This window comes from Ceratotherium simum, chromosome 17 (genome assembly GCF_057802395.1).
Source record: "Ceratotherium simum simum isolate JZ-2026a chromosome 17, ASM5780239v1, whole genome shotgun sequence".
Taxonomy (NCBI): domain Eukaryota; kingdom Metazoa; phylum Chordata; class Mammalia; order Perissodactyla; family Rhinocerotidae; genus Ceratotherium; species Ceratotherium simum.
This window is the reverse complement of record NC_141916.1, coordinates 52,138,831-52,162,282: the sequence shown is the minus strand read 5'-3', so window position 1 is coordinate 52,162,282 and position 23,452 is coordinate 52,138,831. Positions and strand designations below refer to the sequence as shown.

At 38.7% G+C, this 23,452-nt stretch overlaps 2 protein-coding genes across 4 annotated transcripts in view; one reads left to right on the top strand and one right to left on the bottom strand.

Annotated features, from left to right (window-relative positions):
- Positions 1-111: 111 nt before the first annotated feature.
- On the bottom strand, positions 112-10,524 carry M6PR (mannose-6-phosphate receptor, cation dependent). Of its 3 annotated transcripts, none has more exons than XM_087442782.1 (7): positions 10,383-10,524; positions 5,847-6,026; positions 4,421-4,587; positions 3,115-3,224; positions 2,699-2,829; positions 2,027-2,153; positions 112-1,552 (listed from the first exon to the last, which is right to left on the bottom strand). In XM_087442782.1, the coding sequence occupies exons 2-7, from the start codon at positions 6,023-6,025 to the stop codon at positions 1,430-1,432; spliced, it is 837 nt and encodes a 278-aa protein (XP_087298908.1). In that variant the 5' UTR covers position 6,026; positions 10,383-10,524; the 3' UTR covers positions 112-1,429. The 3 variants fall into 3 exon arrangements, with proteins under 3 accessions (XP_087298908.1, XP_004438704.1, XP_087298909.1); XM_004438647.3 differs by having other exon boundaries at positions 10,333-10,501; XM_087442783.1 differs by lacking the exons at positions 3,115-3,224; positions 5,847-6,026; positions 10,383-10,524 and having other exon boundaries at positions 4,421-4,549.
- Positions 10,525-10,624: 100 nt separating this feature from the next.
- The window catches only part of KLRG1 (killer cell lectin like receptor G1), a 40,165-nt gene continuing 27,337 nt past the window's right edge, over positions 10,625-23,452 (top strand). The window contains exon 1 of the mRNA XM_087442784.1: positions 10,625-10,811. Within this exon, the coding sequence (XP_087298910.1) occupies positions 10,721-10,811 (91 nt within the window). The 5' untranslated portion in view covers positions 10,625-10,720. The remainder of the gene's footprint in view (positions 10,812-23,452) is intronic.

Genomic DNA, 23,452 nt, shown 5'->3' with positions numbered 1-23,452 from the left:
GCATTTTTAAAACACCAGTGTAGGGGAGGATGCAAACAAATAACAGAAAAAGATGCTTTTATAACATTATTTTCCCTGTTTAGAAAGAAAAAAAAAATCACTCCAATAGTATTTAGAAGTTGCTAGTTCAAATAACTTCATTTTCTTCTCTAAAGGCTATAAAAGGCCCCTGCCTATTGATTCCATTGTTCTGTGTCCAGTGGAGCCATGTTACTCTTCACTGGCCCAGGTTCCCTGTTACAGAAAGATCAGGCCAGGTTTCTGGGCACAGGGCCTCAACAGAAGGGTGGAAGCATCAGAGGATTAAAAACCTTTCCCCACAGAAATGTGGGCAAGAAGACACTTCCCTGAGCCAGGAGAAGAGACAGGTGCAGCAGCATTCCACACCCAGAGCAGAGGATGACAGAGCCCTCGATATCCCACTTGTGCTTCCATTCCCTTTCCAGAAGATAGTGGAGAAAAAGTCTAAATGACATGCCTGAGAAGAAAGTGCAACGTATGTTTAGAAATACTGGTAGAGGGAAACATCCTAGGAATGAGAAAAGCTTTGTCAGCTTTTACTACAAGTGGGAGAAGAAAGCCATTAAGGAGATCCCACTACAAGGTAAACAGACTTCCCTTTTCTGGAACCCCTGTAGCATAGGAGGGCAGTTTCAGGGTCCCTTTCCCAATGGACTGGATTTCTGGATTAGGCATTTTGGCTACATATGGACTAATAACCACGAAAACCACAAAATCCAGGGCCCAGTTCCAGCTATAAAGTCACTCCAATGCCAACAATGATGTGATGGTACCTTATAATCCTCTAAATGGGAAATTTCACATTTTTCCCATCCTAATCCCAGAGGTGGGAAAAGCAAGTCTTCAGCATCTCCAGGCTCAGACCAAATGGCAGTACTTGGATGGTAACCAAGTAACAACTGCAAAGTAGTTCCAAGCAGCAAGAAATTGCATCCAGATTCTCATGGAGACTACTGTAGGGTACAGAGGAACAGCATGAAAGCAAGCAATCCTTGTATAAATAATGTTTCTTTGCTTTTTTTTAAATTAAAAATCCAGTGTCTCAAAAACTTGTGAAAATGTGTTTAAAAAAGAAACGGTTAGGGAGCCTGCCACACCCTTCTGCTCACTGTAACTATCCTACTTGTACCTTCTGATACCATCAGAAAGCGAAACAGCCTCTGTTGTCACAGGCCCTTTTATATTATCTGTCCTACAAGTGTAGCTCTCTAGAGCAAAAACAGAAAATAGGCAACAAAGGGAAGGTATTTCTACTAGTGAGACAAGGATGCAAACCGAAAGCAAACTGGAAAGCAAGAGCAATATTAAGCGTAAGATGAGAGACTGGAGTGGAGACTGCTTAAGGAATCTGGCTGCGTATGCTTTGGTTTAGGGGACTGAAGAAGCAGCTGGACATTTAAAGTGCAAATCACATTGGTAATAAATGATCATCCCTTTCTTCTGACTCCTCCCCCAGCTGATCATCCCCCACACCACGATATGCAGCAGGCACATTTCGGGGTTTAGAACGGCACACAAAGTCACAACCATCCTGTAAGAAAAAACAAAGGAAGGAAATGATAATTTGGAATAACCAACTTGAGGGTAAGGCAAAGTGTATTTATGGTCTAAGAATGTGGCAAGAACTAGTTTCTCCAGGGATAATGAAGAGAGAACCAAAAAGCTCCAAGGATTGGCCTACATTCAATTTGGAGAAAATGAGAAAAATTCTTGTACTTAGGTCTCATCTTCTCCCAATCTAGGCCCCTTAATAGCTCTATCAGATTCCTAAACCTAAGCAACAGTGCCCTTCCAGCCAAGCCTTAGTGAGGCCAGGCACTAAGACGCCATGCTACTTACTGCTTTGTACTAGGGGAACCAACGGTCTTGGTTTGCTAAGACTTGCGGTTTTAGCACCCAAAGTCCTGTGTCTTAGGAAGCCCCTCAGTCTGGGCAAAGCAGGATGGTTGTTCATTCAACCTTGTATGCAGGCTACAGACTCAGCCAGCTGCCCTCTGTTACTTACTGCTACCAGGTTGCCAAGATCCTGCCAGAAGGCTAAGTGGGGAAACTGCTCCATTCCCTTGGCTCCCACCACCAATCGCTGGTAGAGGAAACCCCCGATGATATAGACAGCGACCAGTGATGCAAACCTGTTGAACGACATCTATACTTAAAAACCAACAAATAGTAAAACTCAGATACTAAAGATAATCTCTATATTCATTGTTAGCTATTTCCTAAGCTATGTTCTGTAAAAATGGCAAAGAAAAGGGTAGTGATCTTAAATGAAAAAGGGGGCAAGCAGCTTCCTTAGAAAACCAATTAGAATGCTGTCAGTCTGAGAAAAGCAAAAGGCTCAAAAAAATAACTGTGACTGGCTTACAGCCAAGAAGTCACCATTATATATACAATTCCATTTCTCCAAAAGCTCTACTAATCTAATGGGATAGTATTAAAAACCATCCAACTCACCAGCAGAGGGGGAAAAAAGCACCTGCAAATGCAAATATTTGTTGAGGGCAAAATATTAAATCTAACTTTTTTAAACTTGCATAGTCAGAATTTAAAGAGGATTTTCACACATAGTTCTTTCTCTTCCAATTACAGTATAACACACACAATTTGTGCCCACCAAGTAATTATTGAGTTAAAAAAAAAAAAGAAGGCTTGGACTGATAAAGGAAAAAGTACTCACGTGACTAGTAAGATAGAACCCACACTAAGGTGGGAGATCTCTGGGGAACAGGCCAGGCTGCTATCCATCTCAAAGAGGTAGAAACAATCTTGGACTTTGCCTCGCTCCTCAGACACAGGGTTAAAATTGTCCTGATGATGAAAGGACAGAACACAACATTTATGTGGTCAAGCATTTTAACTCCTCTCTAAAAAAAGGAAAACCCCACAAAACCCAAAATACATTTGCTTTGTGCTGGTTCAATAACCTATTTTCCACGTATGAAGGAAGATGGGTGTCTATGACACAGGGAAAAACTGAACTTCTGGATTTCTCTTATCCATCCCAATGTATCTTGTCCCCTCTGGAAATTCTCTCCCACCTCAGGTCAGTCCTTTCATCTCCTCTTTAGGCTCCTATGCCCCAGGGTGCCTCACCGCTAGGGTGTGTCGATTGCAGGAGATCATCACCACTGCACGACGCTGCTCCTTGCCACAGTGATTGTCATATTCATCACCCCCTTTATAGATCAGCATGATCCAATTACCTGAGGAGGGACAAGGAAAATGGAGCTTTGGGCTTGGGGAAAAGAAGAGGCAGACCTGGGTACTATGGTGGAGTGGAATTGAGGAGTTCAATGAAATTGGTTTTAATTAAAATAATCCTCATCAGTATGAGCTCTGTATACCAGGAATACCAAGCTAAAACTTGCTTCTTCACAAGAGCTTTTGTTCCCTTGTTAAGACAACTAAGAATCAGATATTCATATAAGAATAATATTAATTTTTCACATTAAAGGCAGGCAACTGATAGTGCAAAAACAATTATGATCCATACCTTAACAATGATTCACATTTTCTGAACACCTGCTAACATCAAAACAAGAGGTTCCATACAATTACAGGGTGGCAGAGGAATGCCTAAGACTTAAAACTAGCCACAATAAATTCAAAGTGGATGATTTTTAACACTGGGAGGCATTTTTTTCTCCTTTAGTATTTACTGCGTTCAAATTTCTTTTGCAAAATATCATTTGGTTCAACAATCATGTGAGGTGAATAAGATAAGGATTCTGCGTCCAATTTTGCATATGAGAAAACAAAGTCAAAAAGGTAAAATGACTTTTCAAAGTCACAGGACAAGTAAATACGAGCTGGGTCAAAAATCCAGTCTTCTGACCCCTGGCCCCAAACTCTTGATGTTATTTTTTATTATATTATTTATAGGAGCAAATATCTGCACTGGATAACTTGGTTATTTATCTGCTTAAGGGAAGGAATTAGACCATAGGCGCTCACATAGTCCTTTCCAGCAATATGATTTTAAGACTTTTGAGGAATATTATCACCATAACACAAGTTGGTGGGGAAAGTTTTATAGACTGACTGGTTTGCAAAAAGGCTTGATCTCTTAAAATATAACTGGCAAAGTTTGATTAATTTTATGAGAAATGGTCATGGATGGTATTTTCAAGCCTAGCATGAAAAACTAAGTATTAAAAGGACTCCAGGCTATAGAATTTCAGATAGATTCGTCTTTTTGCATAAGCTTTTCACTAACTTTAAAACAAACACATAAATGTCCTGAGCCTTGGCTCTAGTGGAGCTGTGGTTCACAGTCTCAGGTGTGCTGAACTGCACATACCACATGATATACTGAAGAGACTGGGAAAGAAGGAGATGTACAGAATTGTCAGAGGGATTGACTTTGGATCAATTAACCAATCAACAGGGAGAGTCTTACTTCCATTGAAGACGTGAGTCTCGTTGAGTCTCCCAACCACTGTCTCCTTCCCACTACTTTTGTTGATCTGCACCAGGCCTGCCCCAGAGGTATGGTTGCTAACTTCCCGGCACACCCTGAATACGTAGCTATACATCTCTGGGCCCTGGCCCACAGTGCTCTCAAAGCTGTAAGAAGAAGTGAGGAGAAAGAAGAGGAGAGTTACTGGCTATCAGCCTTAGGAAGAGCAGCCTCTCTTCCTTTAACCAAAAAAACAAAAAAAGTATATTCAATTTATTTGTCTGATGTCACAGCTAAATGTTAATACTAAATAATATTTGTTAAACCATGACATTTCCATGACCCTGACAGATCATCCTAATGGTTGATGATGACTGATTAAAATACACCACCCAAGAGGGCCGGCCTGGTGGCGTAGTGGTTAAGTTTGCGAGCTCACCTTCAGCAGCCCGGGGTTCGCAAGTTCAGATCCCGGGCGCGGACCTACGCACCACTCAAGGCATGCTGTGGCAGCTTCCCACATGAAAAAATAGAGGAGGATGGGCAAGGATGTTAGTTCAGGGCCAATCTTTCTCACCAAAAAAAAAAGAGAAATACAACACCCAAGACAGCTAGATATTCTACATATTTCTACAACACCTCTCTAGACTATGCTAAAATGTTAGCTACTATTTCTCTGTGACATAAGGGTCTATGTTCATGGGATACTCCCTTGTTTCTTAAAGATCATCTTTAGATGTATATACCTGAAGATTTTTGACACTTATGATGACATCTATAGGTCTAAATGTTTCTCTGATACTTTTAAAGTCCTATTATAAGGAGGTACCAAAAAATGCTTTTTTTTTTTTTTTTTGCTGGGAAAGATTCGCCCAGAGCTAATATCTGTTGCCAATCTTACTCTCACTCTTTTTCTTCTTTCCCCTCCCCAAAGCCCTAGTACATGGTTGTATATTCTAGTTGTAGGTCCTTCCAGTTCTTCTATGTGAGCTGCTGCCACAGCCTGGCTACTGACAGACGAGTGGTGTGGTTCCACGTCCAAGAACTGAACCTGGGCCACTGAAGCACAGAGTGTCAAATTTGAACCACTAGGCCATCATGGCTGGCTTCAAATAATGCTTTTTAATTCTTACAAGCTGGTCTCTTGGATCCAGTCTTAGAAACAGCTCCTCTTCTGCATAAGAGAACTGCACATGGCTACTAAAAACTGGGCTAAGAATTTGCTCTATATCATAAAAGAAAGCAAGATATCATGGCCAAATAAGACCAATATTGCTCAAGTTCAGATAAGAACTGTCTCCCAGAAGAGGTTATAAATGTATTCCCTCCATATTTAGTAGTAATACTAAAATAAAACCAGTAAGAGGAGGAAAAGATTCTGTAATAAAGTTATTTCCTCAAGCCCTTTAAGGTTCTTCCCATTTACCTTTTGTTAAACAGTGGCTTCAGTCTCTTCAGTAGAGCCAACTCTTTCTCGGACTCTTTACCCTTTTCTCCTATCAGGTCGCAGGTTTTTTCTTCTGTCTGCCAGGATTCTCTTACTGCCACAGCCAGGAATAGCAGCAGTAGCAGTCCAGTCCTCAAGCAGCTGTAGAAGGGGAACATCCTTTTGGGAGAGAGTGTGTGCGTTGAGGAAGGAAGGGAGGATCAGGAGAGAAGGGAAAGAGACAAACCATATGAATGTGTAACAAATCATTGGTATTTTTTCTTTTTTTACCTTTTCATCTTCCACCCATCACTTCTATTTTACACCAGTTTTCTTCATCATTATGAAGCTGAGTTTTATTTTGTGTCAAGATTTTAGCTCTCACCCAAGCTATTTTTTCTTACCCTTTAATATTCAGAATTGGATTCTTAAGTCTCTAGGTTTCTCTTTTTCAAACTTATTTTGAAAGCCTCTTCCTAGCTGTCTCCCTTGTCTGACACCATCGCTCACCTCCTGTCCTTCCTGTGCCTCTTCAGGACAGGGGCACAGTGCGCATTTCACAAAGAGGACGGCATTGGCCTTGGTGAAGGGTTAGTGTCTACAACTGTTGTTGATAATTTCTGCAAGGTGTGCATAAAAATAAGAGTATCTTGACTTCCATGGCAGTTTACCAACTCCTCAGCTTTACTGGAAGAAAGACACATTTTTTGTCCTAGAAACCGTCAGAAGGACCAACCAATGGCCTAGGGAGTACTTAGGTGCCACCAAGGAACAGTATTTTGATTACGCAGAAAGTATAAGATTCTTTGGCATATGCAACAAATAATACATTGTAACTTCTCTGTGTCAAGAGCATCTGTATCAGGAAAATCATATATATATATATATATAACTTTGTCTAATTCATAGGTGAGTCCTTCAGAACAAACCATAGGAGTGAGAAGAGAGAAAGGAAGAACAAAAAAGGATTACTTAATTATGACAGCCTGGGTAGAGACATCCTTACCCATTTACTGTTTGGTGAAAAGTTAAATTGAGATATCTCATTATTTAAAGTTTAATACTAACTCATAAATACTGCTAAAACCAGTGGCCCTCCCTAAGATAACACTTAAGTTACAACTTAACATTTGATAAGGTCTAGTTGAAAGTTATTAATAAAGGTGTAAAATAGAGAAAGAGACTTGAATACTTTGGGTCCTAACTTCCCATATCAACATTCAGGAGCATCCAATAGTCTTCATTCATATTCACCGTAAGAATGATGAATAGTGATAAACCCAGCCACAGCACCTACAACTTGACATTTATCTACTCTAATGTCTCATCTCTGAATAATTATTCAATCATTTAAATTACAGGAAGAAGTAAATTCACGAGGTCAAAATGAGTGGTTTGAGGAAGTCTTTCAAAACCCACCTCAGGCTCTACAAGTCACACATTTCAGGAGTTTCTAGATTTCCAGCAAGTATAGCTGTCTTTCTACACTCCAAATTGCTGACAACACTTGGGCATCAGCAAGTCACTTCACAATTTACTAAGTCCAATTCACCTGCTGCTTGTACAGCTCTAGGAATGGAAAGACTTCACTCCATATCCATTAATGATCTTTTAGGCTGTTGCTACTTGTTAATTTCTTAACAGTATCACTAGTTTCTCTGATACAAAGATTTAATTCCTCCAAACTTCTCACTTATAATAAAATGCTTCCATACTACAAGTCTGGACTTTGGTTCGAATACTCATTAAAGCCCTCTAATTCTTTTCCTGCTGGTCCACTGACTCCATTGCATTTTTAGAATATAAAACTTGAAATATGCAGAATTTAATGGCTACTGATAAGTTTAAAGACAGGAAAATGGAAGTTCTGAGCCCTGAATGAATTTTCTCCACTTCTCTAAACAAACTTACATTTGACCTTCTGTTTCCCACACTTCACTAGGGCAACAAATGCTTGGGAAGCGTCTCCCTGACTTTGTGTACTCCAAACATCAATTCACTGTAGTAATATTAATAAAGTATTTCCACAGAATAATTAGAGCCAGCTATAAAGTCTGAGGTCTGAGGCCCCCATAAACACAGTTAAAGCACCAACAGGAAACACTTAATATTGGGTACTTGCCTTCTGCCAGGCACTGTTCAAAGCACTTAACACACATTAACTAATTAATCCTTACAACAGCGGCCGGCCCCTGGCTTAGCGGTTGGGTGTGTGCTCCTCTACTGGCAGCCCGGGTTCAGATCCCGGGCGCGCACCGACGCACCGCTGGTCCAGCCATGCTGGACATACTATGACATACAACTATCTATTGGTGCTTTGGGGAAAAAAAAGGAGGAGGATTGGCAATAGATGTTAGCTCAGAGCCGGTCTTCCTCAACAAAGAGAGGAGGATTGGCATGGATGTTAGCTCAGGGCTGATCTTCCTCACACACACAAAAAATCATTACAACAACTCCATGTAGTAAATACAATTATTGTCCTTACTTTACAGATAGAAAACTGACACACAGCTAGTGGAGTGAACCAGTCTGGCTCCAGAGCTCATGGTCTACACTTAACCACTACATGTATATCTCCTTTCACATTATTTTTGGGGGGATCAGAGTAGGGAGACAAAGCTTTGCTTTCTTTTTGAGAAAGCAAGAAGGGGAAGTGACTCCTCATACAGTTCACTGAAGAGGAGGTGGAATAAAGAACACGGACCTCAAACTCCTACCTTCCCTAAATTAACTCATTGCTCAATACACAACTTGAACGGCTGAGTTACTCAAAAGAATTAAGAGAGCCTTTTATTTGATTGCTTTAGCATGCCGTTTTCCTTATATCCTCTCAGGACCTAATTGAAAGTTTCAACATTCTGGGCTTTCAAGATTTGTTTTTCCCAGGACCAGTTGTCTGGAGGGATGCTCACACACAAGGCTGTGTTCTCCGGCCTCAAAGTTAGTTTCTTATCTGTCAACAGTCGAAGATTTCTTTTCCCAAACTAAAACAAAGAATCTCACAAAATTGTAAAGGATGAAGGGGTAAACATCCTGCAGTCAGCATTTGCTTACTGGTTCAAGTTAGGATGAGAATAAATTTATATTGTTCTCTCTTTTCTACTTAAGGTTTGGCTCTATGTTTGAGCTGCTTCTCTTTGCTTCAGCGACATATGCTCTAAGTGCTTTATCTAGATTATGTTCGTTAATCTTCACAACCCAGAAAAGTAGGTATAATTTCTCCCATTTTACAGACGCGGAAACCGATGCTTACAGGGGTTACTTGCCCTAGGTTATACAAGTATTAAACATGTATGAAGTTAGTGGGGCAACTTGGACAATTCATGGCATAAAGATATTTGCTGGAAAACTTCTGATAAATACAGGAGTGCAAATATGTATTAGGAAGAATATGAAACCCAAGGGCTGGGTAGTCCCTTTTAAATGTGCTACAATTAGATTCTCAAGGTGCAAGAGTTTGTTTAGACACTTTGGAAACAAGCAGCAGGACTTTTTAAAAAAATTCTTTTATTGAGGTCATATCGGTTTAGTACATTGTGTAACTTCAGGTGTACGTTATTATATATCAGTTTCTGTAGGGACTGCATCGTACTCACCACCAACAGTCTAGTTTTTATCTGTCACCATATATATGTGCTCACAAAGGGCACGACTTGAAGATTTTGAAAATCTCCTTCAATTTTCTTGTTCTTTAACGACAGATATTTGTTAATGCTAAGAAACTGTCCTTTAATGGGATGACCAATGACTAAGCCAGGAATTGGGAAGTAGGTTATATCACTGGCCCTCTCTACCACTCACTTCCCCACCCATCAAGACTAGCCTTGAGCATTTTCCATTTTTCAAGGGAATTTCTAATTTCTTCTCTTTCGCTCATTTCTGCTGTAGCAGCCCTTATCTCCTGTCTCCAGCAGCCTAGACTTTAGAAGAGCAGCTCTAATTAGCTAAAAGGCCCACTGCTGAAAAGCCTCCGAGAAGTAGCTCCATGTCCCAAGGGCAGAAGCTCCCTAGAAGAGGAACACAAGCTAATCCTTCTATTAGCTACTCTTCTCCATTCCATACAGGCATCCCCCTCAAACTTCTTCCAGGGTTCTAGAAAGTCTCATTCCCTCTAGTCTCCTGACTTTCCAACTGCACAGGGCCATACCCTCTCCAAATGATGCCCCTTTATCTCCCTCCACGATGCACGCCACAATTCTACAGGTATCCAGTAAGACCGCAAATGCACTCCATACCCAGGGACCTTCCTTTCCCCGTCTTCCCAATACACGTCAATTCCCTCTCTGGTCTTGGTAGGTCCTTCCTCCTTCACTCCCTTGGGACTCTGGGACTCCCTGCCCTCATGCCTCCGCCTCCACTCTGCCCAAGGGCTCCCCAGCCGGGTTCCTGGTTAGAACTCTGGCCAAGGGGGACCCCGGCCCCTGTCACAGACGCCGAGGTGTGGGCGTGCTCCAGCCCCCTCCTCCTCCACGCCCCTCATACTCACGTGTCACGGGCAAAGGGAGTAGCCAAAGCTCAGAGTCCCCGGGTGAGTACCTGTCTGGGCTGGGAGACGGGGCCAGCCGCAGACCCCGGTCCCAGAGCTCGTGTCAGAGGCCAGCCCTCCCCAGGCGCCTCGCTGCGCTCCACTCCGGGAACCGGAAACAGGAAGCGCCAGGCGGCCGCTGGGCAACTGCTCCTCCCACCGGACCCCGCGGCATGTGACCACAGAACCATGTCGCCCCGTTCCCCTTCCCGGTCCCCGGGATAGTCCTAGACGCTGATTGGCCAGTATCCTGGGGTTTTATTTTTTAGCTCCGCCCTTGTCCCATGAACTCCAATAACTATCGAGATTTTCAAGTTTAGTTCCACCTTTTCGGGTCGCCTTTCTACCAATGGGGTCCCAGAGTCCCGCCTCCAGGCCTCTCGACTTAGGGGTCCCCGTCACGCGGGGTCACGCGCGGTCACGCGCCGGCCCGCTCCCTGGTAGGTCCGAATGAAGAGGGGCCGTGCGGCCGTGCGGCGGAGGCGGAAGTTGTGGAAAGGGGCCTGTGGTCCGGGCCTCGGCGGGAGTTGTAGTTCTCGCGCTAGCTCTCTTCCTCCCGGGGCTTCCCCGGGTCGTTCGCCGCCTGCGGGAGGCGCTGTTTCGCCTCTTGCTGGCTCCAGTCTCGTTGTCTCCGGTGTTGGCGCCTCGAGGATGTGGGAGAGCGATCGGTCGTGGTCATCTTGGCTTTTTTAACGACACCTTTGTTCTTTATTTCGTTTCTACAGTTTAGTAGCTTGGAGCGTACTGTTATTGTTACTATTATTGTTAGCTTTATCATTCCCCTCCCGTCTGGTGGCATTTTGCGTGATAAACACTCTGCAACCATTTCGGTTGACCAGAGGTTTCTTATGCATCGTAGTCACTCCATCCTGTCCGCATTTGTGGTGTCCTAGGGAACGAGCAACTCAATTTTAGTCTTTGCCTAGCTCCTTTGCGGTTTCTCGCATGCCTCTTATTAGCCGCCTGTTGGAGTCCTACCCCTTCTTAGTACTTGGTTCAAATGCCATCCCTCCTGTGACTTCTGGACTCTCTGTCTTCAGAATGAATCACTCCTTCCTTTTGATGCCCGCTTCTTGGTTGTACCTGGTTTCAGCCTGGTTTCCTTCTGCTTTGACTCCTATGTCAGTTTTTTCTGTGCCTCCCTCTCTCTGCTGATAGGGACTGGCATCTGATTCGTCTTTCTCCTCACCAGAGCTAGTGCAGTGTTTTGAATCCGGTAATAGTAGAAGCTAACACTTACATAGCTTTATGGTGCCCTGCACTGTTGTAAGTGCTTTAAAAGAATATTAATTCACTTAATCTTCACACCTTAATGAGGAAGTATCTTATCCCAGTGTTACAGATGGGTAAATTAAGGCCAATAGAGGCTAAGTAACTTACCCTGGGTCCCACAGCTATTAAGTTAGAGTCAGTATTGAGACCCCATAATTTAGTTATATAGGCATATGGTCTCCAGAGTTCATGCTCTCAAGCATTACATAATCCTGCCTGAATAGGATCTTGCATTTGCTTATTAATTGGTTCATTCAATTCAGGCTAGATGGTAATCATATCTGGGCTGGGTTTGGAGGTGTGCTCAATAGAAAAATAAGAAAATTAAAGGACAAGGTTCTTTCTAATAATAGAAGTAATTTGTAATCAGAAAGTACAGAGAACAACAAAACAAGAATACATAAACCCACCAAGAGGTTATGTATTTCCTTCCTGAATATGTTACTCTTTTCCTTAGAAAAAATTTTACCATCATCAAATATTTCTCCATATGCATATTGAACCTGAAGTGAGTTCGCTCACCTGTAGCGCAGCAAGCCAATCTCTGACACCGGGTGTAGTGGAAGAAAGGAATTTTATTGCAAAGCGCTGAGCAAAGAGAACAGGCAGCTAATGCTGTAATCCTGAACTCCCAGAAAAGCTACAAGCAAGGGTTTTTATTTGGGGTTTTAGGTAGGGGAGGGGGGGACATGTAGCCTTGGAGGCTGAAGTTCTAAGAGTCCTCTGCACAGGCATGACTGTCTGCTCTATGTGTTGCATGTGGTGGATACTTCGTCTGTGACGTCTAAAGGTTACAGTCATTTTAGCTTCTCAGTGCTCTTGCAAGATGCTTAGTCAGGCAGGGGCTGTCAGGAAGTTCCTCTCTTATCAGCACTCCTCCTGCTGTTCTGCAAGGCAAGCTCAGAAACTTTGGTTGTTTCATTTCCCATGTTAGACTTGTGGGTACTAGACACAGTTTTGCCCTAATCCAGGGAAATGTTAACTCCTTTATCCTCAGTTTCAATATCACTAACTTTACAAATAATCTTTTTAATGGTTGCATAATGTTTAGCTGTATGGATTGCTACTTAAGCATTTCCATTAGTGTTGGGCATTTAAGTTATTTCTATTGACTTGCTTTTATCAATTCATTCAACAAATATTTACCGAGCAGTTACGCTGTTCCAGGTGTTGGAGATACAGCAGAGAAAAAAGATAAAAATCCTTTTTACAATGAGCTTTCATTCTAGAATTGAGGTTCATTTGTTGGTGAATTCAAGTTTTGATTTCAGAAATCTTGTCTCTTGGTCATTTCATTGCCTAGAGTAATATTGGGCTGGAGGGAGGGAAGTGTGCATGCTGAAAGTGGGGAAAGGTCCAGAAATGCAGTTGGGTAGGTTGAATAACTTGTCTTCTGTGGGAGTGGGAGAGAGGGAGAACTTCCCTTTCCATTCAATTGCAAATAACCTGGGTCACCTCCCTGCTTCTCAGGCTTCAGTGCCCATTCTGAGCGCTATCTGTATCAGAACTGATCTCAAGATTCTTGCAGGGACAAAAGTTGAAATTAGTAGTTCTTTTATGCCTTTCTGCTCTGCCTCTCTCTAGCCTCATCATTGACAAGGACACCTCCTGCCGTAGACCCACACCCTCCTCCCACACACAAGGTAAATTGTTCACTTTGTTTAGAAAGCAGTTCTAGGAGTTTTGTCCTGACATCTAATGCTGAAGATGCCTCCTGTTTGGTGTAAGCCAAGTAGGGGAAGGTGCTTGAAAGATCTAGGTATTCTGAATTCTTCCTTCAATTCATTGCTGTGATAATTGTCCCAGACCTGCTTTTTTGTGACTCTGAGCTGGAGGCTTTGTTGAAATGGCTTTTTTAACCTCTCAACAGCTGTATTCTGTTTCAGTTTTGTGCTACAGGTTTTGCTCTGGTTTCGCTGTCAAATATATCCTACCAGCTCACAATTTCTGATCTGCTTGGGGATCTTTTGAGATTTCTTTGGTAGTGAAGGGGAGCAGGATATGCCACCCAGAAGTGTGCCACTCTGGCATGTGGATTATTTTGAGCTGGAGGCAATCAAGACCCAGCAGACTCAGGGAACACTTTTCCCTCTCCCTTAACTGCCTAAAAGAATTCAGATAGGGGTCCTGGCCCAGAAAGAGAGCTATTACTAAAGATAACTTTTTATCTGAAAGACTTACCTGCACGGCAGGGCAAATGTCTGATTACTAAACATCTATTCTTATCTTCCTGTGAATTGCCCTCCTCCTGTTTGAAGCCCTAGGCCTCTTATCCCATTCCTTAGCTCAGGATGGCATGTAAGCCTCAACTGCCTGACCACCTTTGGGTTTGATCTTTTTATGGGGCTCCCATACATATGAAATTAAATTTGCTTTTCTCCTGTTAATCTGTCCTGTGTCAATTTAATTATCAGACCAGCCAAAGAACCTAGAAGGGTAGAAGGAAAATTTAATCCTCCCCTGTAGTAGTTTCTCAGTCCTGTTGTGCATGTATTCAATTTGCCATCTTGAACCAGATTTCAATTATGAACTTTTATTGATGGCTTCCTTTTAAAATGATCATATTTAACATATTTCAAGGATTAAGTGTATTTTTTGTTTTTGATAATTTTCAATTTTAATATAATTTAACATTTTTAGAAAAGATGCAAGAATAGTACTAAGAACTCCCATGTACACTCTGCCTAGATTTGCCAGTTGTTTACATGTTGCCCCATTTGCTTTATTAGTCTCTCTCTCTCACCCCTCCCTACACACACACACGCACACACACGCACACACAAGTTTATTTTGAACAATTTGAGAGTAAGTTCCCCATTACCGCTAAGTACACCAATGTGTATTTCCTAAGAATAAGGACATTCTCTTACATGACCACAGTATAATTATCAAAATTAGGAACTATAACATTGATACAATATTATTATCTAATCCATAGTCCATATTCAAAATTCCATCAATTGTCCCAATCAATATTCTTTATAATTACTTCCCATTCCCCAACCACACAAGCCAAGCCACAGTCACACACTGCAATTAGTTGTAATTTTTCTTTGTCTTATTTGACCTTGAAATTTTGAAAAGTAGAGGTTACTTATTTTGTAGAATGTCTCTCATTTTGGTTTGTCTGATGTTTCCTCATGATTATATTTAGGTATATAATTTTTGATAGGGCTAAGAGAGAAATGATATGTCCTTATGTCTGTCAGGACCCAATCAGAAGACAGATACCACACCAGTGATTTTAAGGAAAAATTTAATATAAATAATTGTTTTCTAGTGAAAAATAATCAATCACTAAAAGAGGTAAAAGAGAACTCTAAGTTATACAGAAGTAGCAACTACAAAGTGCAGCTCCCACCTCTAGGGCTGAAGAAGAGTTGACAAAGAAGTACCTTAGAAACTTAAAGGATGTACTCCCTTCCCCAACCACAGGGTAGAGATTCAGACCTCTGAAGAGAGGGTGTGGTTCCTGCCACAGGAACATGCAGCTCACTGATGAGGTGACAGAAAAATTGCTAGAGGGTGTGGGTTACTGTTGAACTGCCAGTGGGGGCCTCTTTACAGTGACTCCTTTGTCCTCTTGACATGTCCCCATAATTTTTTGAGCAATTCTTTGCTTGTGGGCACATATGTGTTCTGTGTTTATCTTGTACTTTTCTTACTCTAGAATCAGTCATTTCTCCAAGGCAGGCTGGTTCCGTTTAGTGGAGAATGGTATTGAGAAACCAAGATCTGATTACAAGGTGTGTTTTTTGCTACTTGTGTGTCATTGCTATAGTCCCTCTCAGCAGACTGTTAGGAAATGTATATATCTTTCCAAGAGTGAGAAACCAGGCTCTCATTATACTCAATATATTTATACATTTGTTCACACAAGAAAACACAGGAAGTAGTTTTATAACTGATAAACCATACCATTGTATAAAACTAGCCTACTAATTAGAGTTCAGTATTTAAAGTTCCATTTTTGTTGTTGAGGTAAAATTGATAAATCACGAAACACACAACTCTTAAGTATACAATTCAAAGTATCTTGACAAATGCATCATAACTGTAACCTCCCTGTAATCAAGATTTAGATTTTCATCACCCAAGAAAATTTCTTCATGCCCCTTTCCAGTCATTTCTCCTAGCCCTAGAGGCAACTACTGCTCTGAAATTTTAACCATAGATTAGTTTTGTGTGTTCTAGGATTTCATATAAAGTTGAATTATATATTACATTTGGTTTCTTTCACTCAATATCTGTGAGATTCTGTTGTTGCATATATCAGTAGCAGGTTTTTTTTGGGCTGGATAGTATTATATTGTATGAATATTTCACAACTTGTTTATCTGTTCTTGTGATGGGCATTTGGGTTGTATCTATGTTGTCTATGAAGCTAAGAAGCTTTATAGTTTTAGCTTTTATGTTTATGTCTGTAATCAATTTTGAATTAATTTTTGTGTATAGTTGAGGTAGGGTTGAGGTCAATTTTTTTTCCACATGGAAATGTAGTTCTTCCAGTAACATTTGTTGACTTTTCTTTCTCCCTTAAATTGCTTTGAAGTTTCATTGAAGAATCAATTGACTTTATAAATGTTCTATTTCTGGACTTAATTCTGTTCCATTGATCTTTGTTACTTATTATGCCAATAACACATTGTCTTGATTCCTCTAGTTTTACAATAAGTCTTGAGCTAAGATAGTGTAAGTCTTCCTTGTTTTTTCAAGATTGTTTTGGCTATTCTAGGTCCTTTGCATTTCCATATATATTTTAGAATCAACTTGTCAATTTCTATTAAAAAAATAGAAATTTTTAAAATTTCTATTAAATTAAATAGAGAAGCCCCCACGCCAGGGACCCAGCGGGCAAAAGAGAGAGCCCCCCCCCTCCCTGCATGCCAGACACTGCAGCTCAGCCGACCAGACCAGACCAAGCAGCCGGCTGATCACAGCAAAAAGCTGGGGCAGAGCGCAGGGGGCTCAGATTACACAGCCCTTAATGCCCACATGGTGGCGGCGGTGGAAATTGCAACCAGATATTTACAGGATGAGGAAAAATAAAGCCAATACAGGAACCACAATGCAAAGGTACATGAAATCACCAGACCAGAAGGAAAATGACAAGCACCCAGAAACCAACCCTGAAGACACAGAAATCCATAACCTAAATGACAGAGATTTCAAAATAGCTATCATAAAAAAACTCAACAAAATACGAGATAACACAGACAAACAATTCAATGAGATTAGGAGTTTCTTGACAAAAGAGATTGAAATCATAAAGAAAAGCCAATCAGTACTGATGGAGATGAACACAATGGAGGAGATAAAGGAGAATCTGGAATCTTTAAAGAACAGAGCTGACAATATGGAGGAAAGAATTAGCATTACAGAGGATAGGAATACAGATATGCTCTAGATGGAAGAGGAGAGAGAACTAAGAGTAAAAATAAATGAAGAAAGTCTCCGAGAAATATCTGACTCTATTAGGAAATGTAACATAAGAATTATAGGTATTCTTGAGGGAGAAGAGAGGGAAAGAGGAACAGAGAGCCTAGTCAAGGAAATAATAGCTGAGAACTTCCCAAATCTGGGGAAACAGCAGGAAATACCAGTAAGTGAAGCCAATAGGTCACCTAAATACGTCAACAGGCAAAGGCCCACTCCACAACGTGTAGTGGTAAGGCTGGCCAAAATCAATGGCAAAGAAACAATATTAAGGGCAGCTAGACAAAAACAAAAAATAACGTACAAAGGAACTCCCATCAGACTCTCAGCGGATTTCTCAACAGAAACTTTACAGGCTAGGAGAGACTGGAATGATATATTCAAAATACTGAAAGACAAAAACTTTCAGCCAAGAATACTCTATCCAGCAAAAATTTCCTTCAAATATGATGGAGAAATAGTACCTTTCCAAGATAAACAAAAGCTAAGGGAGTTCATGGCCAGGAGACCCCCACTACAAGAAATAATCAAGAAGGCCCTCAGACCTACAAAAAAGATAAGAAAGGGAATACAAAGCTTGGAGCAAGGAGAAAAATAGGTAGACAAAATCAGAAAAATAGTAGATCTTTACCGGAATAGATTAGCAACCACTTAAATACCAAAATCGAAGATCAAAGGAAGGAATTCACCAAAAATAAATATAACCTCATCACTGTAAACACACACCCACAACACAAGATAGAATAAGGTATAGCAAGAACAACTTAGAAGGGGAAGAGGAAAGTGATTGAAATGACTTAGTATAAGGAAATAAGAGGCCGTCAGATAATGGACTATCTCAAACACAAGACTTTTTATACAAACCTCAAGGTAACCACTAAACAAATAATCAAAACAAAATCACATATGAAAAACATCCTGCTCATATTATAATTGGGTTTAATGTGAATCTAAAGATAAATTTGGGGAAAATTGACAGTTTGACAATGTTGAATTTTACAATCCATGGTTAGGATGCAACTCTCTATTTAGATGTTATCTAATTTCTTTCAGCAGTGTTTTATAATTTGCAGTGTAGAGATCTTACATATCATTTGTTACATTTATTCCCAAGCACTTCTATGTTTTGTTGCTTTTATAAATGAAATTATTGTGAAAAATTTATTTTATAAATGTTTGCTGGTGGTATATAGAAATATAATTGATTTTTGTATTTTGACCATATATCCTGTAACCTTGCTAAATTTACTTATTTTGGCAATTGCTTCTTTCTTTCCGACTTCTGCTTCTGGTCATGATGGTGTAACTGGGATTGGATTTATCCTCTCATCTTAAACAACTAGAAAACTGTGCAAAATATATGAAACAATAGTTTTCGGATAGTGGACAACAGGCAGCACAGAACAGTAATTCCTGAGAGAAGGGAAATAAATAAGGTAAGCCCTGAAATTGCCCCTTCTTACTAATTCCTGATAAAAATAAGCCTCAAAAGGATCCAACTGATACCAAGTAACTTTACTGTGTCCAATAACAAAAGCCAAGAATTTTTAAAAGAACACAACACAATCTGGCACCAACAGCCTAAAATTCACAGTGTCTGGCATCAAGCAGAAGATTACCAGGCATGCAACGAAGGAGGCAAATATGAGCTATAACCAGAAGAAAAATCAATCAATAGAAGCTGACACAGAAATGGCAAAGATGAGAGAATTCACAGGAAGGATGTTAAAACAGCTATTATAAGTACACTCCATATGTTCAGAAGATAGAGGAAAATTGAACATGATGAGGAGAAAAATGCACGATATTTTAAAAAATTACCCAAATCATGCTTCTAGAAATGAGAAATACAATATCTGAAATGATACAATGAAAATATACTGGATGGAATCAACAGTAGATTAGAAACTACAGAAGAAAAGATTAGTTAACTTGAAGACATGTCACTAGAAAAAATTCAAAGTAAATACATGGAAAAATAAGACCCCTCCCAAAAAGAAAGACCCAGAGCTTCAGTTACCTATGGTACAGCCTCAGGCAATCTAACATATTTAAATTAAAGTTTCAGAAAGAGGACATAAAATATATTGGCCAAAATTTCTCAAAATTTAATGAAAACTATAAATTTCACAAATCAAAGATGCTCCGTGAACATCAAGCAGAAGAAATATGAAGAAAAGTATGCTAAGATATGTTATTATCAAGCTGCTGAAAAGCAGTGACAAAGAAAACATCTTAAAAGCAGCCAGAGAGAAAAATACACTGTGGCATATTTTACGTCAGAAACTATTCAAGCCAGATGAAACTAGACACCTTTAAAGTATTTTTGTGGGTGTGGGGAACCCTGTCAACCTAGAATTCTATACATATAAAAGTATCGTTAAAAAATAAAGACAAACTAAAATTTTTTTCAAATGAACAAAAGCTGAGGAATTTATTGCAAGCAGACCACTAAAAGACATATTAAAGGAAGTTCTTCTGCCAGAATGAAAATTATACCAAGTGGAAATTTAGATTTATACAAGAGAATGAACAACATTAGAAGTGATAAATATGTGTATAAATAGAAAACACTTTTGTTCTAATTTAAAAATATATCTTTAAAAGATTAATGATTGATTAAAGGAAAAATGTTAACAGTATATTTTGGAATTTGTGACATATGTAGAAGTAAAATGTATGACAATGGCCAGGGAGAGGGAGAGGAAGTATGCTATCGTAAGGTTCATTTGATATACATGAAGTGGTATAGTATTAATTGAAGGAAGAATGTGGTTAAAGATGTATAATGGAGACCCTAGAGCAATCAAAAAAAAAAGAAAGAAAGAAAAAAGAAGAAGGAAGGAGGAAAGGAGGAAATGAGGAAAGAGAAAGTTATCAATGACAAACCAATAAGGGAGATAAAATGGAATCATAAAAGTCATTCAGTTAAAAAAAAGATCAGGAAAATAGGGAAAAAATAAACAAAGAAAATGTCGAACACATAGAAAATAAATATCAAGGTAGTAGATATAAATCCACCTACAATGATAATCACATTATCTAAAACAGCCTAAATATGCCAATTAAAGGGCAGAGTTGGTCACATTAGATTAAAAAAAAAAGAAGACCCAAGTATATGCTGTTTACAAAAACAAAAAAATAAACAGATGGAAATATCTTTGCAAAGATTTTGCAAAAATTTTTGCATGGAAATACCATGCAAACACTAATCCAAAGAAAGGTAGAATGCCTATCTTAATTAGACAAAGTAGATTTTAGAGCAAGGAATATTACCAGGGATAAGAGGGACACTGCATAAGGATAAAAGAGTCAGATCATCAAGAGGACATGTGTTTGTTCCTAATAGCTTCAAAATTCATGAAGGAAAATCTGAGAGAACATGAGAGAAAAAGACAAATCCACAATTATAGTTGGAGATTTCAATATCCCCCACTCATAATTAACATAATCAGAAAATCTGTGATGACACAGAAGACTTGAACAACACTGTCAACTAACTTCACTAATTGACGTTAATATAACACTTCAACCAACGAACGCAAAATGCATACTCTTACTAGTGCACACAGACTTTTACCAACATAACACATATTCTGAGTTATAATACAAGTTTTAATAAATGTAAAAGGATTGAAATTATACAATGTATATTCTCCGACCAAAACAGTTAAACTAGACATCACTAATAAAAAGATATGTGGAAAGTCCCAAATATTTGAAAATCAAACAACAAATTTTCTGTAAATTTGGGTCAAAGAAGAAATCATGAGGTAAATTACAAAATATTTTGAATGGCATGAAAATGAAAATATTTCAACATTGAGGAATGTAGCTAAAGCAGTGGTTAGAGAGAAATTTATAACATTTGCTCATTTTAGAAAAGAAGAAAGAGCTCAGATCAATGATCTAAGCTTTCATATTGAGAAACTAGAAGAGTAAATTAAAGCCAAAGTAAGCAAAAGGAAGGCTCTAACACAGATGCGCAAGAAATCGGTAGAATAGAAAACAGGAAAACAACAGAGAAAGTGAAGCCAAAGTCTGATTTTTGAAATGATCAATCAAATGGATAAACATTTAGACAAACTGATTAGAGGGAAGGCACGAAGTTCCAGTGTCAGGAATCAGAGAGGTGACATCACTACAGATCCTCCAGACATTAAAAGGATAAAAAAGTAATATGAATAATTTTATGCCAATAAATTTGACAACTTAGATCAATGGTCAGTAAAGTATGGTCTGTGGGCCAATCTGGCCTGCCACATGTTTTGTGAATAAAGTCTTATCGGAACACAATCACACTTATTTGTTTACACTTATCTCTGGCTGCTTTTGTACTACAGTGGCAGAGTTGAGTAGTTGTGAGAGACTATATTGTCAGAAAAGCCTGAGATATTTACTGTGTAGCCTTTTACAGAAAAAGTTTGCTGACCCTGACTTGGAGGAAAAAAACAAATTCATTGAAAGACACTACCAAAGATTACTCAAGAAAAAATAGATAACCTGAATATCTCACCATCATTAAAGAAATTGAATTTGTAGTTAAAACCTTTCCACAAAGAAAACTTTGGGCCCAGATGGCTTCACTGGTAAATTCTACTTTCTTTTGATCTTTTATTTATTTTTCCTATCTAGCACTTTCAGTAAAATGTTGAATAGAAATGGTGAAATTAGATATCCTTCCCTTGTTCCTGATCTTGTTGGGATAACATTCAATATTTCACCTAAAGTATGCTATTAGTGTACGTTTTTTGTAGAAGACACTATCAGGTTGAGAAAGTTTCTTTCTGTTCTTTTGCTGATTATCTTTATTCTGAATGGGTGTTGAATTTTTTCAGTGCTTTCTTTCTGCTTCGGTTGGCATGATTATATTTTTTTCTCCTTCATTCTGTTACTGTGGTAAATTACATTGATTGATTTTAGAATGCTAAACCAACCTTGCATTTCTGGGATAAACACACTTTGTCATGATGAATTATCTCTTTTATGTTTTTCTGAATTTGATTTGCTTAAAGATTTTTTTTTTTTATTATTAAAGATTTTGGTGTTTTTATATTCATGAAGGTTGGGTTCTGTTATTTTCTTTTCTTGTAATTCTTTGTCAGGTTTTGTATCCAAGTCATGATGGCCTCCTAAAATAAGTTGGAGAATGGCCTATTTTCTGAAGGAATTGTGTTATTTATTCCTTGAAGTTTGATAGAATATGCTGTTGAAGTCATCTGAGCATGAAGCTTCCTTAGTGGGAAAGTTTGTATTAACAAATTCAATTTCTTCAGTGGAAAGAGAACTATTCAAAAATTCATTTTTCTTCTTCTGTGAGTCTGGTAAATTGTGTTTTTGAGGAATTTTTCCATTTTATCTAAAATGTTAAATTTATTGGCATGCAGATATAATATTGCCTTGTTATCCTTTTTTATTTTTGTTTATTTGTTATTGAGGTAACATTGGTTTATAACATTATATCTTTATTATCCTTTTAATGTCTTTAAAATCTATAGTGATATACCCTCTTCATTCTTGATATTCATAACTTTTGTTCTCTGTTTCTTGATCAGTCTTGTTAGAAGTTTATCAGTCAATAATCTTATCAGAGAACCAAATTTTGGCTTTGTTAATTTTTCTATTGCTTTTTATTTATTTTATTGTTTTCAGATTTTAAAACTCTGGCCTTGCTTCTGCTTGCTTTAGTTTTAATTTGTCCTTCTTTTTCTGTCTTTTTAAATTAGAAACAAATTATTTAAAATCTTTCTTCTTTTGTATTCATTTAAAGATATAACATTCCCTCTAAGCCACAGTTTTAGCTGTGTTTTACAAATTTTCATATTGTATTTTCATAATTATTCAGTTTTATATATTTTCTAACTTTGTTTATTATTTCTTCTTTGACTCATGGACTATTTAGAAGTATGTGTGTGGTTTTTATTTTTTTCAGGTGTACAAAAAGTCATCTTAATTATTCTAACAGAACTTTTTTTGTTGTTTTCTTCCCCCTTTTTAATTATGTTTATTTTTATGTCAATAAAGAAGTCTCAGGTTAGTACCAGTGGGTTTTTAACACCTATCACCTTTCTAACACTTTCTTATTCTTATTTTTATTTTTTAAAATTGAGATGTAACTGACATATAACATTGTATTAGTTTGGGGTGTAAACATAATGATTTGATATACGTATACATTTTGAAATGGTTACCACAATAAGTTTGGGTAACATCCATCACCACACAGTTATAATTTTTTTTCTTGTGATAAGAACTTTTGAGATTTACTCTCTTAGCAACTTTCAAATATACAATATGGTATTATTAACTGTAGTCACCATGCTGTACATCACATCCCCAGGGCTTATTCATCTTATAACTGAAAGTTTGTGCC